Genomic DNA, 13,445 nt, shown 5'->3' on the forward strand with positions numbered 1-13,445 from the left:
ACTACGACTGAAACTGCTCAAAAACAAACCCTCACTTTTCCTTCTAGTTAACACAATATCATTACTTTGCTTCGCATGTTATAAAACTCAATTTAAATCATTATTAAATCAGCAAAACACCACAAATGTGCAACGACAAATACAATAAGCATTTCTTTAAGCATTTAAACATTCTTTAATCAATAATATCTTATAGCTCGAGTAATAGCATTGTTTACACCTATGATAAAAAAGAGTCGGCTCTAATCGGTTGACCTAAAGAGTCGGTTCAAAGAGTCATTATTCACTCTGTCTATTATCTACAATAACAGTGTCTATTCTAAAAAATGAACATTTTGATTTGTCTCTTAAGATACTTTCTCCTGTGTGTGTGTGTCTGTGTGTGTGTGTGTCTGTGTGTGTGTGTGTGTCTGTGTGTGTGTGTGTGTGCCCGCCCCTACATAATGCTACCCTATTGTTAGTTGTTGATCAGTCCAGTCCAAAAGATTCACTTGTTGCCTCAATGAATCATTTATTTATTTAAGGCCTAGAGCTAATAAATGACCAGAACTGATTACAAAACTCTTTTTCTTTTTTAGAGTTTCGTGACCTAAAAATAGCCCTTCTTTATTTAAATCGACCCTACTGTGTTCCTGATGTAATTATTTAATTGTTTTTATTAACCAATTAATTATGAAAGAATTAAGCTAAACTAAAAACAATGCTTCTCGTGTGTGTTGCTGTTAAATATTTTAGAATGTTTAAATTATTATTATCATTATTATTATTAATAGTTTGTTTTTGCTGCAGAATATGAAGCGGAACAGGAAGTGGCGACAGGGGGCGGAGTTCTGGGGTTTTGGGGGCGGTCACGTGACCTGACGGCCAGGCTCTTAATGTTTTGACAAGCAGCCCTGGAGAAGCAGAGGAACTGGAGGCTTGCGTCAGCTGATCGTCCGTGGTTATTATTGTTATTATGAAGATTATAACGCTTCATAGCGCTGCAGCGGCTTTATTAACGCAGTAGTCAGGATGCTTCCTGCGCGTTTAGTTTAGTTAGCAGGTCTAGCGGAACTAGCCTGGTTGTTCAGCGGGTTTAACTTAGTTAACCTAGTTGTGGTTAGTGACTAGAGCTTTGCTTTAGAAGAGGAAGAGGAAGAGGAAGATGATGTTTGGGACAGCTGGCATGGCCGGATAAACACACATGTGATGGAGGAATGGCGTGTTGATGGAGAATTAGAGTCGCAGTGAAGACATTCAGGCTTTGCTGCAGCTCTTAGTGTGTGTGTGTGTGTGTGTGTGTGTGTGTGTGTGTAAGGGGTGTCAGGGTGCTATGGAGGCTTGGGATGGTTCATAGCTCGCGTGTGTGTGTGTGTATTCGGTCAGATCTCGGTGTTAGTGCTTCGATCAAGGTTTAAAGTGGTGTTGGCATGGACATGAAGAGATGGACACACACACACACACTCCTTCATATGAATACACACACACACACTCTCTCTCTGCAGCTGTGGGCAAGGTGACTTCTTTGCATAATCCTCATTTGCACGAGTGATTTTTTTTTTTCGGGACTGTGGGATCTGATATTAGTCTACTGGAGAGCTGCTGATGGTCAGTGGATGGTCAGGGCTTCTGGAGGAGAGAGAGACTCTGAGAGGTTTTATTAGAGCCTGAGCCTGAAGTGTGCCGACGGAGGACGGAGCCGAGCCGAGCCGAGCCGAGCTGGAGGACGACACCGAGGGAACCATGAAGCCTGAGAGAGGTAAACACACTGTTTGCTCTCCACGGACAACATCTGTGTGTGTGTGTGTGTGTGTGTGTGTGTGTGTGTGTAAATACCATCAGTGTGATCAAAAGGAAATGGTAGAATGATGAATGTGTGTGTGTGTGTGTGTGTGTGTGAACCCGAGCACGCCATTGTTAACTGATTAGTTAGGTTTTCCAGGAAGGATTAAAGTGTGTGTAAGTGTGTGTTTTTGTGTGTTTTTTAAGAGAGGAACAAAGCGTCCTGAAGGATGTTGTATTTGGCGCCTCCTATCGTCGACTTTTTATAAACGTGTGTGTGTGTGTTACATTGTTTATGTTTTACACTAACACGTGTGTGTGGTGTGTGTGTGTGTGTGCTTCTTAGCGAATAAATGATTCAGCTCAAGCAAATAAATTGTATTTGTGTGATAATACATTCACGTGTGACGTCACAATACTCTCATACACACACACACACACACACACTACACATATTCAGAGGCAGGGTTGCCAGGTATGTGTCACAAAACCCAGCTTTCAAAGCATGTTGTATGACTTAAAAATGTGTGATGATGTTTGCTAACCTTTAATATTAGCTATGTGTTCAGCTCTAAACCCCAAAGACAGAAGTTTAGTGATAATTAATTAGCAGACTGTAACTAGCACTATAAAAAGCTCGCGGTTAATAAATTAGCCTGTAGGTTAGTTTCAGTGGTTTCTCTGGTGTCATAAGAAATAAGTTAGATGTGCTGACAGTCATTTTAATCCTGGAGCTCGCAGAGTCCGATAGCTAGCTGTCTGTTAGTGACATAAATAGAGCGTAATATATCACAGGGTTCTTGCTAAAGTAGATAAACGTAAATAGATAGCTCGCTTTTTTATTGAGCGATGAAATGGAGCTTTAAATGAAATAAGATGGTGTTACGCTGCCATACGAAGCGGGACGCTAACTCTGAGCTCCAGATCTAGTCAGTGTATCATGCTAACGCACCGTAAATAAACACAGCGTGATCTTTAAATGATAATCATGATGAATGCAGCGGTATGCTGTACATTGACACAGGGGGTGTACAAACTTTTGCACCCCATAGTGACCAGGATTGAAGAGCAGCAGAACCTCACTAACTGAGCGCTTGGGGGGGGGAGGGGGGGAGATGGATTGTTGAGAAGAGCATGTTATTTAAGGAGTGTGTGTGTGTGTGTGTGCTCTCGGAATACACTGGGATGTGTAACAGGATCATGTGGAATCTCGCCACGAGGCCACAAATCAATTCATCTTCAGCGATCAGCTCGTGTTCGACACAGTAAACAAAAGCGTGTTGTGATCCGCTGCATCGATCCTCAAAACACGCGTGTGTGTCTGTGTGTGTGTGTTAGGTGTGTGCTGTGTGTGTGTGTATGTGTGTGCTGTGTGTGTGTGTGTGTTTTACAAAGACAATTATTTATTAATTTATCAACTTGTACTATTTTCATTTTAATTACAGAAGAGTTTTTATCCGGTTACAGTTACAGTTAGCTTACGCTAATTAAGCTCCAGCTTGTCTCGTTGCCGTAGAAACGTTGAAAAAAACCTCGTTACAGCTTCCCCTCTCTAACACTGGAGACTCCTTCCCTAGCCGTTAAACAAAGACTTTTCTAACTACAGGAAACCTGTGGCCCTGTTGCTATGGAAACCAAGTTACTCCGAAAACTTAGAACTCATACTAAGAACAATGGAGAGTGTGTGTAATATGATCCTCAAGAGCATTGTGTGTGTGTGTGTGTGTGTGTGTCTGTGTGTCTGTGGTATGCAGGCCATGTGGAGATAACAGGATGATGTCACTGCAGTCAGCTGGTAGTTTCTGGGCGTCGTTTCTAAGCTTTAAGTTGTCCTGGGGCGTGTGTTTTGGTCTGATCTCCTCCCTGAGCTGAAACACACACAGACACACAAACACACAGACACACACACACACACTCACTCCACCCAGAGAGATGGATTAGATGTGTTAACAGCTGCTAATATCCACATGGACTTCCTGTTTCAGACCCCAGTGTGTTCTTCAGTCTGTTTTTCTTTTAAATAAATACAGAGGAGCTTTAATCAGCCACACACACACACCTAACACACACACACACCTAACACACACTTCACACATACCTAACACACATACACGCACACCTCATTCACAAACACACTAATCTCTCTGTCTGTCTCTCTGTCTGTCTTTCTGTCTCTCTCTGTTTCTCTCTCTGTCTGTCTATCTCTTTCTCTCTCTCTCTCTCTCTCTCTCTCTGTCTGTCTTTCCATCTCTCTCTGTTTCTCTCCCTCTCTTTCTCCCTCTCTTTCTCCCTCTCTCTCTCTCTCTCTCTCTCTCTCTCTCTCTATGTCTTTCTGTCTCTCTCTGCCTCTCTCTCTCTCTTTGTCTGTCTGTCTATCTCTCTCACTCACTCGCTCTCTCTCGCTGACTCTGTCTCTTTCTTTCTTTCTTTCTTTCTTTCTTTCTTTCTTTCTTTCTTTCTTTCTTTCTTTCTTTCTTTCTTTCTTTCTTTCTTTCTTTCTTTCTTTCTTTCTTTCTTTCTTTCTTTCTTTCTTTCTTTCTTTCTTTCACTCCTTCTTTATTTTTTCTCCCACCTTCCTTTCTTTATTTCACTCCTTCTTTATTTTTTCTCCCACCTTCCTTTCTTTATTTCACTCCTTCTTTATTCCTTGTTCTTTCTCTCTCTCTCTTTCTTTCTCTTTTCCTCTTCTTGCTCCTCACCTATAAGAGCAGTGACATCACTTCCTGTGTGGTCCTGATCTCTGGGTGATTGTCCCTGACTGCGTCTCTGCATCTCTCTCTCTTTTCCCTCCTCTCTGTCCTGGGATCAGTTTTCTCGTCTCGGCTCCGAGGCGCAGGAGCAGAGTAAAGATCTCGGACCTGCTCCTGGTGCCACTGAAGCCGCAGATGAAGAACCATCTGGACCCGTCGGTTCTGCGCTTCAGGAGACGAGCGCTCACTGTGCTGTGCTTTTATTAGCAGCCGTGTGACTGGGCACGGCCTGGCTAACACCGCGGTGACCACTCGCTCCTGAAATACCGGTCTGTTCACACCTGAGTACCGTGTTTACACACTGCACTGCAACCTGACGTGACGTGACCCAAAAGGACACATTTTTATTTTTAACCTCCTCCTCGGGAAAGAGTAAAGATAGGAAAACAAACAGGGCAGGAAGCTAAAAGCGTTACAGACAGTAATGTTAAAAAAAACCCTAGATTTAATCAAAACGTTTTGTTCTGGATCTTCAGTAACACCTAAATAAACACCACACGCTCTCGCATCTCCAAGAAGTTCCTCAGACGTCACGTCAGGTCCAGACGAACACAGAGGGCGCGGTACGACTCGACTCGACTCGTCTCGACTCACATTCGCATCACTTCAGGTTCAGTCTAATCTCCCAAGACAAAACTGAGACTTTTTAACATCATCATCATCATCATCATCATCTCTACAAACAGAGACCTGATTTGAATGAGGTCACACCGGAACGTACCATCTCCAGACGGATACAGGGGTGGAGGATCTGCAGCCTGGGGCTTTATTTACTCACTTCCTGCCTTCTGTATCTTTTACCTTGCCGAGAATCTAAAGCAGTGATGCAGAAGTGAAAGGTGAAGATCTTCACGCTTTCGTGTCACGGTGTTTCTGAAGAACATCTTTTCCATCTTAACGTTTAATTTAATCAGATCAGGTGTGAAGTAAAGAGAAGTCAGTTCTGCTGTTTTTAAACCGTCTCCTTTAAGTTCAGATCGAATCAGAAAACCGTCTCAAAAGAAGATGTACAGCTTATTTTCCTCCACTTGAAACTTGAAGCAAAGAGTCTCTAAGCTCCGCCCACTTTACAATGACATCACCTCACATTTGTCTTTCTTCTCCTTTCTGTTCTCTTGCTCTTTATTCCAATCTTTATATTCTTCTTTCTGTCCTTTGAACATCTTTTGCTTTTTATCTCTTGCGTTCTTTTATACATCTCTTCTTTCCTTTCTTTGTTAAATCTTGCTTTTCTTTCTCTTGCTCTTTCTCTCCTTTCTTCCTCATTCACTTTTTCACTCTTGCTTTCTATACCTCTCTGTCTTCCTTCCTTCTTTCTTTGGTCTGGTTTTTGCTACTACTTGCTCTATTTCATACTTCTCTCTTGCTCGCTCTCTCTCTCTCTCTTACTTTCTTTTATTCATTTGCTCTTTCTCATTTCTTTCTTTCTAACTCTTTCCCTTTTTTCTTCCTTCCATCCACTGCTCTTCTCTCTCTCTCTCTCTCTCTCTCTCTCTCTCTCTCTCACACACTCACTTTCTTTATAACTTTTTTTTTTCTCGCCTCCTTCACCTCCCTCTCTTCAGTGTATAGTAGTAGACAGTGTAGTGACATCACTTCCTGTGTGGCCCTGATCTTTGCTGGTCTCTCTCTCTCTCTCTCTCTCTCTCTCTCTCTCTCTCTCTCTCTGTCTCTCTCCCGCTCTCTCTCTCTCTCTCTCTCTCTCTCTCTCTCTCTCCCGCTCTCTCTCTTTCTCTCTCTCTCTCTCCCGCTCTCTCTCTTTCTCTCTCTCTCTCTCTCTTTCTCTCTCTCTCTTTCTCTCTCTCTCTCTCTCTCTCTCCCTCTCTCCCTCTCTCTCTCTCTCTCTGTCTGTTCTCGGTTTTGTCGGTTTTGTCGTCTCTGCTCTGATGATGAGGTTCAGATGTGCGGAATCTCAGGAAGGACAGACCGCAGATCTGACCTGATTAAGACGTTTATCGATGGCGTGGTCATCACACCCAACCTGATCCCTCACTATTTAATTCTACAGTAAGCTTTTCCACTGACCAGACGTCAGGGTGGCGTTGGGTGCCGAGGTGACCTCACACCTCACTCAATAATTCATCATTAAAGCTGAATCAGGTGTGTTTGAGAAGAGGAAACTCGAAACTCCGCTCTGCTTCGGCTTCATGGATCTGTTCCACTCGCAGGGTTTTTCTGTCTAACTTTCGTCTGTTGAATCTATTCAGAGTTTTACAAAAACTTTAATAGAAGGAAAAAGTGTTAGCTTTAAGAAGGCCACGCCTCCTTTGTTTGTTGCATTTTTAACTAATAGTAGGAATGCAGGTATAGACAGAGCTGCACCTCTGTAATCAGGTCCAACCTCAGCGATGACATTTCAGCAGATCCTTTAATACTTTAAGTGAGACAGTAGTGTGCATGTACGTTAAAGCAGCTCTAAACACTCGTTCCCTCGCCAGCCTCTCTTTATGCTCTCTATGAACACAAAATTCATAGCTTGTTGTGTTGCCATGGAAACTGCACAGAAGTGTAAAATCCTCTGTCCCGGAGATGTCTGAAACTTTTACACAACAGGTTACAGCTTTACCTCTGACACTGGAGACTCCTTCCATACATCTCACACAAATAAAAGTCTCTGAATCGGTGATTACACTCGTTTTTTAGTGGCGCTATTGTTGTACACATTCCTGTGAATGAGCTTTTGCTATAGAAACAACGAGTGTTTTAATATAAACATGCGCTATTGTCATGGCTGCTGTTCTAGAAAACTAATCCACACCGTGACCAATCAGAGAGCCCTTTTAATAAAATTAAATCAATTATAAAATCCATTAAAATTCTCCTGATGTAGTTTATCAGTTTATTACATTGTTATAATCATCATTCCAGTGGTTTCAGGCCTCAGTGCTGAACAGGAAGCTCCTTAATGACGTCTGCTTTGTTTCTGCTCTACACCCAGAAAAATGAGTCACATTTCACGGAACCTCCTTTTTCCCCATTCTCATTCGGTCACAGGATCGATTGTCCCGGTGAAATGTAGAAATTCCAGCTCTGTTTCCTGAAGGACTTTTATATCTGTAGTTTCTGCTCTGTGGAGAGCCACACGTTTAAAGAATTACTCAGCTGATTTACATAGACGGATAAAAACTGGCTTTTCATATGAAACATTTGCATGGCAGCTTGAGAGGAAAACCACCACAGGCTACCATCATCATCATCGTCTCTGTGTGTGTGTGTGTGTGCTGTTGATATTATTTTCTTCAAAACACCTCCTTGAGCTTTGGAAATTGGTTTTCTGTTTATTTTATATTTACCTTTAGTTACAATACAATTTTCCTCTTTAAGGCCAAGTTTATTACACACCATGCATGCATCTGAAATTGCTGTCAGTACCTACAGCATTAGATTCAGTACCTAGAGCATTAGATTCAGAACTTACAGCATTCGATTCAGAACTTACAGTATTTGTGTCAGTACCTACAGCATTCGATTCAGTACCTGCAGCATTTAAGTCAATATCTACAGCGTTGGAGTCAGGAGCTATAGCATGTGAATCAGTTACCTACAGCATTCGAGTCAGAACCTACAGCATTCGATTCAGTACCTACTGCTTTTGATTCAGTACCTACAGCATTCGTGTCAGTCCTTACGGCATTTGATTCAGTAGCAACTGAATTCAATTCAGATTCAGTACCTACACCGTTCAATTCAGTACCTACAGTATTCAATTCAGTACCTATAGTATTTGATTCAGTACCTATAGTATTTGATTCAGTACCTTTAACAATTTTCTAATGTGTTATTAAACAAGTACGAAACAAACAGCTATGTTTAATATCTATAAAAAGTGCTAAAACTCTTCCATCTGCTATTTTTGATTCTGACTGCTGTTCTAGCCCAGCCTTGTTGCATTATGGGATAGATCTCAGTGGAAGCAGAAGGTCATCCCTGTATTTCTATACACTATACTCATATACACATCATATACTGATACGATCATCTCGTTTAAAAGTGAAGCAGACCTGCTTTTTTTCCCCACTGTTAGTCTGAGCGGCCGTTCTGAGATCACATCTCTGTGCTGAACTCATGGTTTATGACACCTTCCCAAATTCCCCATGAAGTTTCTCAGGTTCCTCCCAGCATGAGGTTGGAGGATTCCAGCTTGAGCCGAATGCAGCGCTGTAGCTCAGTGCTTCACAGGACACTCAGCTGTTTCCTGGAGCCTCTCTTGTGTCAGAGATAATGTTCAGAAGAACTTTCTCCAGAGAGTGGAGTGTAAGATAAAGATGGACGCTGATATGATCTGGCCCCACGCACGCACGCACGCACACACACACACACACACACACACACACACACACACACACACACACACACACACACACACACACACACACACCCTGCAGGCTGGGAGAGGTTTATCACTCAGATCCATTGCCTGTTAGAAACCGAGCTGGAGCAGGATGATGGTCGTCTTTACTTCATCAGGGTCACGTCCTGCTCGCTGCTTTATGTGTTCCGAGGACAAATAATATGATAATAATAAAATAAAATTAATCTAAAAGCTGTGAACAAAAAAAATCAAATCTTTATTCTATAGAAAGACAGATGCTTTTCGAACGTGGAGCAACATTTTGAGGTTCTGTAAGATGGTGGTTATGTAAAAAAGTGTTTAGCGGCATTAATGATACAAACCGGTCGATTGTGTCACACCAGCAGGCCGAGGGTGATGATGTTAGAGGTTGGTGGTGTTGTGTTGCGAAGTCGTTCTCGGTGAGTCACACAGCATGAGCTCTCCTCTAACCAGTCTAGGCGAGTCAGAGCACAAAAGATCACATGACCCTCATTGTACCCTTCACTTGTACCCTTCAGCAGTCCTTTCACACGGGCTTTAAACAGGACGCGTTCCTTCCTTTTCTGCCTGCCCTGGCCTCATAAACAACTGCTCACAGAGTCACGCTTTCAGCTGGTGCTGCCGGTGGGTTCTCTGGAGTACAGTAGAGTACCACAGAGTAGAATAGAGTGCAATAGAGTAAATAGAAGGTATAATGGAGTAGACCAGCGTATAATAGAATAATATAGAGTATAATAAAGTAATAAAAAGTATAATGCAGTAGAAAAGAGTAATAGAAAGTCCAATAGAGTAGTAGTGAGTATAATAGAGTAGAAGAGAGTATAATAGTATAGATTAGAACAGAGTATAATAGAATTGGGCAAACAGAGTACGAACAAGCTGAGTAGAACAGAGTATAAAAGACTAATAGAAAGTATAATGGAGTACAGGAGAGTACAATAGAGTAAAACAGTATAATAGGGTTGAGTAAAGCAGATTAGAGTAGAACTTATTAGAATAGAGTATAATAGACTATAATATAATAGAGTAGAAAAAAGTGTAATAGAGTAGAACAGATTATTATAGAGGAAGAGTACTTATAAAAGAATAGAGCAGAGTATAATGAGTAAGTATGGTAAAGTAAAACAGTATAGAGTATAATAGAGTAGAAGAGAGTATAATGGATTAGCACTGAGTATGACAGTATAGATTAGAACAGAACAGAGTATAAACAAGCTGAGCAGAACAGAGTAGAACCAAGTATAATAGAGTTGAGTAGAGCAGAATATAAGAAAGCAGCATTAAGTATAATAGAGCAAAACCAATTAGAACAGAGTATAATAGACTTTAATAGAATAGAACAGAGTATAATTGAGTAGAGAAAGCGTATAATAGAGTTTAGTAGAGCAGAAAATAACTGAATAGGAAAGAGTGTAATAATAGAGTAGAACGGATTATTATAGAGTAAAATTATGTATAAAAGAAGAGAGGAGAGTAGAAGTGTGTAGATTAGAAGAGTGTAATGGATTAGCACTGAGTATAATAGAGTAGATTAGAACAAATTATGTTAAAGTAATAAAGATGTATAACTATAATAGAGTTCAATAGAGCAGAATATATGTAATAGAGTAGAAAAGACTATAATAGAGTAGACCAGAGTGTAATGAGTAAATAGAGTAGAGTGTAATAGAGTAATAGAGCAGAAGAGTGTAGAGTGTGTATGGAATTTGAAAAGAGAACTGTCATCTATGTATAGAATACAGAACTGATTAGAGTAAAATACAAGCAGTATAGAGTAGTAGATGAATTTATATAAAATATTAACAGAAATGGAGTTAGAGTGAACGAGAACAATGAGGACTAGAACTATCCTGTGTAAAATATTACTCTGTAGAATCTGAACCTAAAAGTAGAATAGAAATAGAATAGAAGTGGAGTGAGTGCAACATTATCACAACCATTGTAGAAATAGTGTAACAATGTGTGTCTAATTCAGCACACGGTCGCCTCAGATAATGCTCAGTAACACAATTTGTGTATAAAGCGGCAGAATAAATCTCTATTCAAAGTGTGTGTGTGTGTGTGTGTGTGTGTGTGCGTGGAAAACTGCCCAGGAGGTAAAACTAAACCTGGTGTCGTTACTGAACACCTGGTGTGTTCTCTAGCTCAACTGGTGTTATGCAAACCCCCCAAACCCTTCAGCTGTGTGTGTGTGTGTGTGTGTGTGTGTGTGTGTATTATCAGTGACTTACTCACACACACACCCACACACATGAGTCGTAATCCACTGATCTTGTGCAAAGGAAAAAGGACACTGTTGCACACATACACACACACACACACACACACACACACACACAGACATCCTAATCAGCTGATCGTGTGCAGTGGAAAGAGGACAGCATTACACACACACACACACACACACACCCCTGCCCTTAAGAGGAGCTAAAATGAAGTGGTGGCTCGTGACTTGTTGACCTGCTAAGACATTCATGACAGACAAACTAAAGCTGAAGTGTTTAGGGGCAAAGTGTGTGTGTGTGTGTGTGTGTGTGTATTGTACAAGGTGTACAAAAGTCTTAGTCACAAACCATGAAACCAAATCATGAGACCAAATGATTAGAATAGAGTACAGTAGAGTATAATAGAATAGTATGCAACAGAAGATTAAGATAATTGAATAGAGTTGAATAGAAATGCAGTGCAGATAATTGATTAGAATTCAGGGGGGGGGGGTGGATTAAAACAATAATAGGGTCGAATTATTATTATTCTATAATAGAATGGAGTACAGTAGACTAGAAATACAATGCAGTGCATGGTGTAGAATAGAGCATAAATAAAATAGAATATTAATAGAATGGAATATTACTGATTTTTTTGTTAAATGAATGGAACTAGAAGTAAGTAACTAAGTATGCGCAGGATAGTAGCATAGAAATAAAGTGAACTAGACTAGAATACAGTGTAGTCATGTAGAGTATGAACAGAATGGAGTAGAGTAGAAGATGAATGATAGACTAGGAATAGAACAGCATGGTGTACAGTGGCACAGAAATGAGTAGAATATGAATAAAATGACATAGAATACCAGATGTTACCGTAGAGTAGAATATAGTGAAGTAGAATATACTAGAATAGTTTAGAATATAATTATATACTCTATAACTAGAATAGAGTATCATGTTTAGTGAATGGACCACAGTAGGATAGAAGAGAGTATAGTCTGTTGAAAAGGATAGATTGGAGTAGACTGAATAGAATGGAATAACATAGTGAAGCACATGAATAGAATTATATAGACTAAAATAGAGTAAAGTAAAATACACGTTAATCTATTAATAAAATTGGTCCAAAAAAAGTGTAGAATGTGGATAAAATGGAGCAGAATAGTGTGAATGGAAATGCTTACAATAGAATAGAGTACAGTGGATTGGAGCAGAATCTGAATAGAATTTGAGTAGAGTAGTGTAGAATATGAATAGACTGGAGAGTTGCTTCATACATTAAGGAGATTTTAGATACAATAAGAAGGTAATACAGTCACGTAGAGTATAATTAGCATAGAGTATAGTAGAATTGCAATAGAGTTATGTGACCCCATTAAATGACATTGGTGATATAATTCAATGTCCTGTGGGAAATAAAATCCTGAAAGTAGTTTGAAATGATCGGCTCTGATGGTCACATAAAGCACTCGATGTGCGTAAAATTACCATAAAGATGATAATAAAGTTCATCTGAATTTATAAACGAGTTAAAGGTCACTTCCTGTAACAGCTGAAACCGTGGAGCAGGAGGAAATGAGAGAATGATTCCTTCATTTCACCTAATGGTAAGAGACCAAGGCCTTGAGAGCTGTGTGTGTGTGTGTGTGTGTTTAGATGTATTCGTGTGTGTGTGTGTGTGTGTGTGTGTGTGTGTGTGTGTTTGCCAGTACCTGGACTAGAATAGCCGAGGCTGCACAGATGACCTTCAGTCTGGTTATTATTTGAGTGAAGTACACTCTGCTGCTCAAAAGGCTTAAAGACAGCAGCCATTTTATTTCAGATGCTAATTCCGCTAGCTGTCCACTTTATTAGGAACACCTAAACACGTTCATGTGATGCTGAGCTGCTTTTCAGATCATCACTGTTATAAAGAGTGATTACTTTAGCTACTCTACTCTATCCGTCCTGTTAGATCCAGCCTTCCATCACTTCACTCTCATCAGCAAGATGTTTCAGAACAATCACTCACTGGATTTTTCTTGTTTTTTTTGCACCATTCAAGGTCAATGTCATCTATCCATCCATCCATCCATCCTTCATGTTCTGATGTCTGATGTGAAAATGTGTATCTGAAGCTCTTGTCCTGCTGCCACATGATTGGCTGATTGGATAATTGTGTTACGAAAATATATAGTGAATGACATCATCCTTTTTCTTTGCATGGAGCAAACCTCTCTCTCTCACTCTCTCTCTCTCTCTCTCTCTTTCTCCTCCTACTCTACTCTGCAGTTCCTCCTGCGTGATTTTGATCCTATTACATAATCAGCATTAGTGTGACAGAAAATAGATTCTTTCTCTCTCTCTCTCTCTCTCTCTCTCTCTCTCTCTTTCTATTTATCCTGCTGTCTC

The 13,445-nt window shown here is 40.5% G+C and overlaps 1 protein-coding gene across 1 annotated transcript in view; it reads left to right on the forward strand.

The window, feature by feature from the left end:
• Positions 1–881: 881 nt before the first annotated feature.
• The window catches only part of atosa (atos homolog A), a 36,813-nt gene continuing 24,249 nt past the window's right edge, over positions 882–13,445 (forward strand). Inside the window, exon 1 of the mRNA XM_058387441.1 lies at positions 882–1,738. Within this exon, the coding sequence (XP_058243424.1) occupies positions 1,723–1,738 (16 nt within the window). The 5' untranslated portion in view covers positions 882–1,722. The remainder of the gene's footprint in view (positions 1,739–13,445) is intronic.

This window comes from Hemibagrus wyckioides, linkage group LG04 (assembly GCF_019097595.1).
Source record: "Hemibagrus wyckioides isolate EC202008001 linkage group LG04, SWU_Hwy_1.0, whole genome shotgun sequence".
Lineage (NCBI taxonomy): Eukaryota > Metazoa > Chordata > Actinopteri > Siluriformes > Bagridae > Hemibagrus > Hemibagrus wyckioides.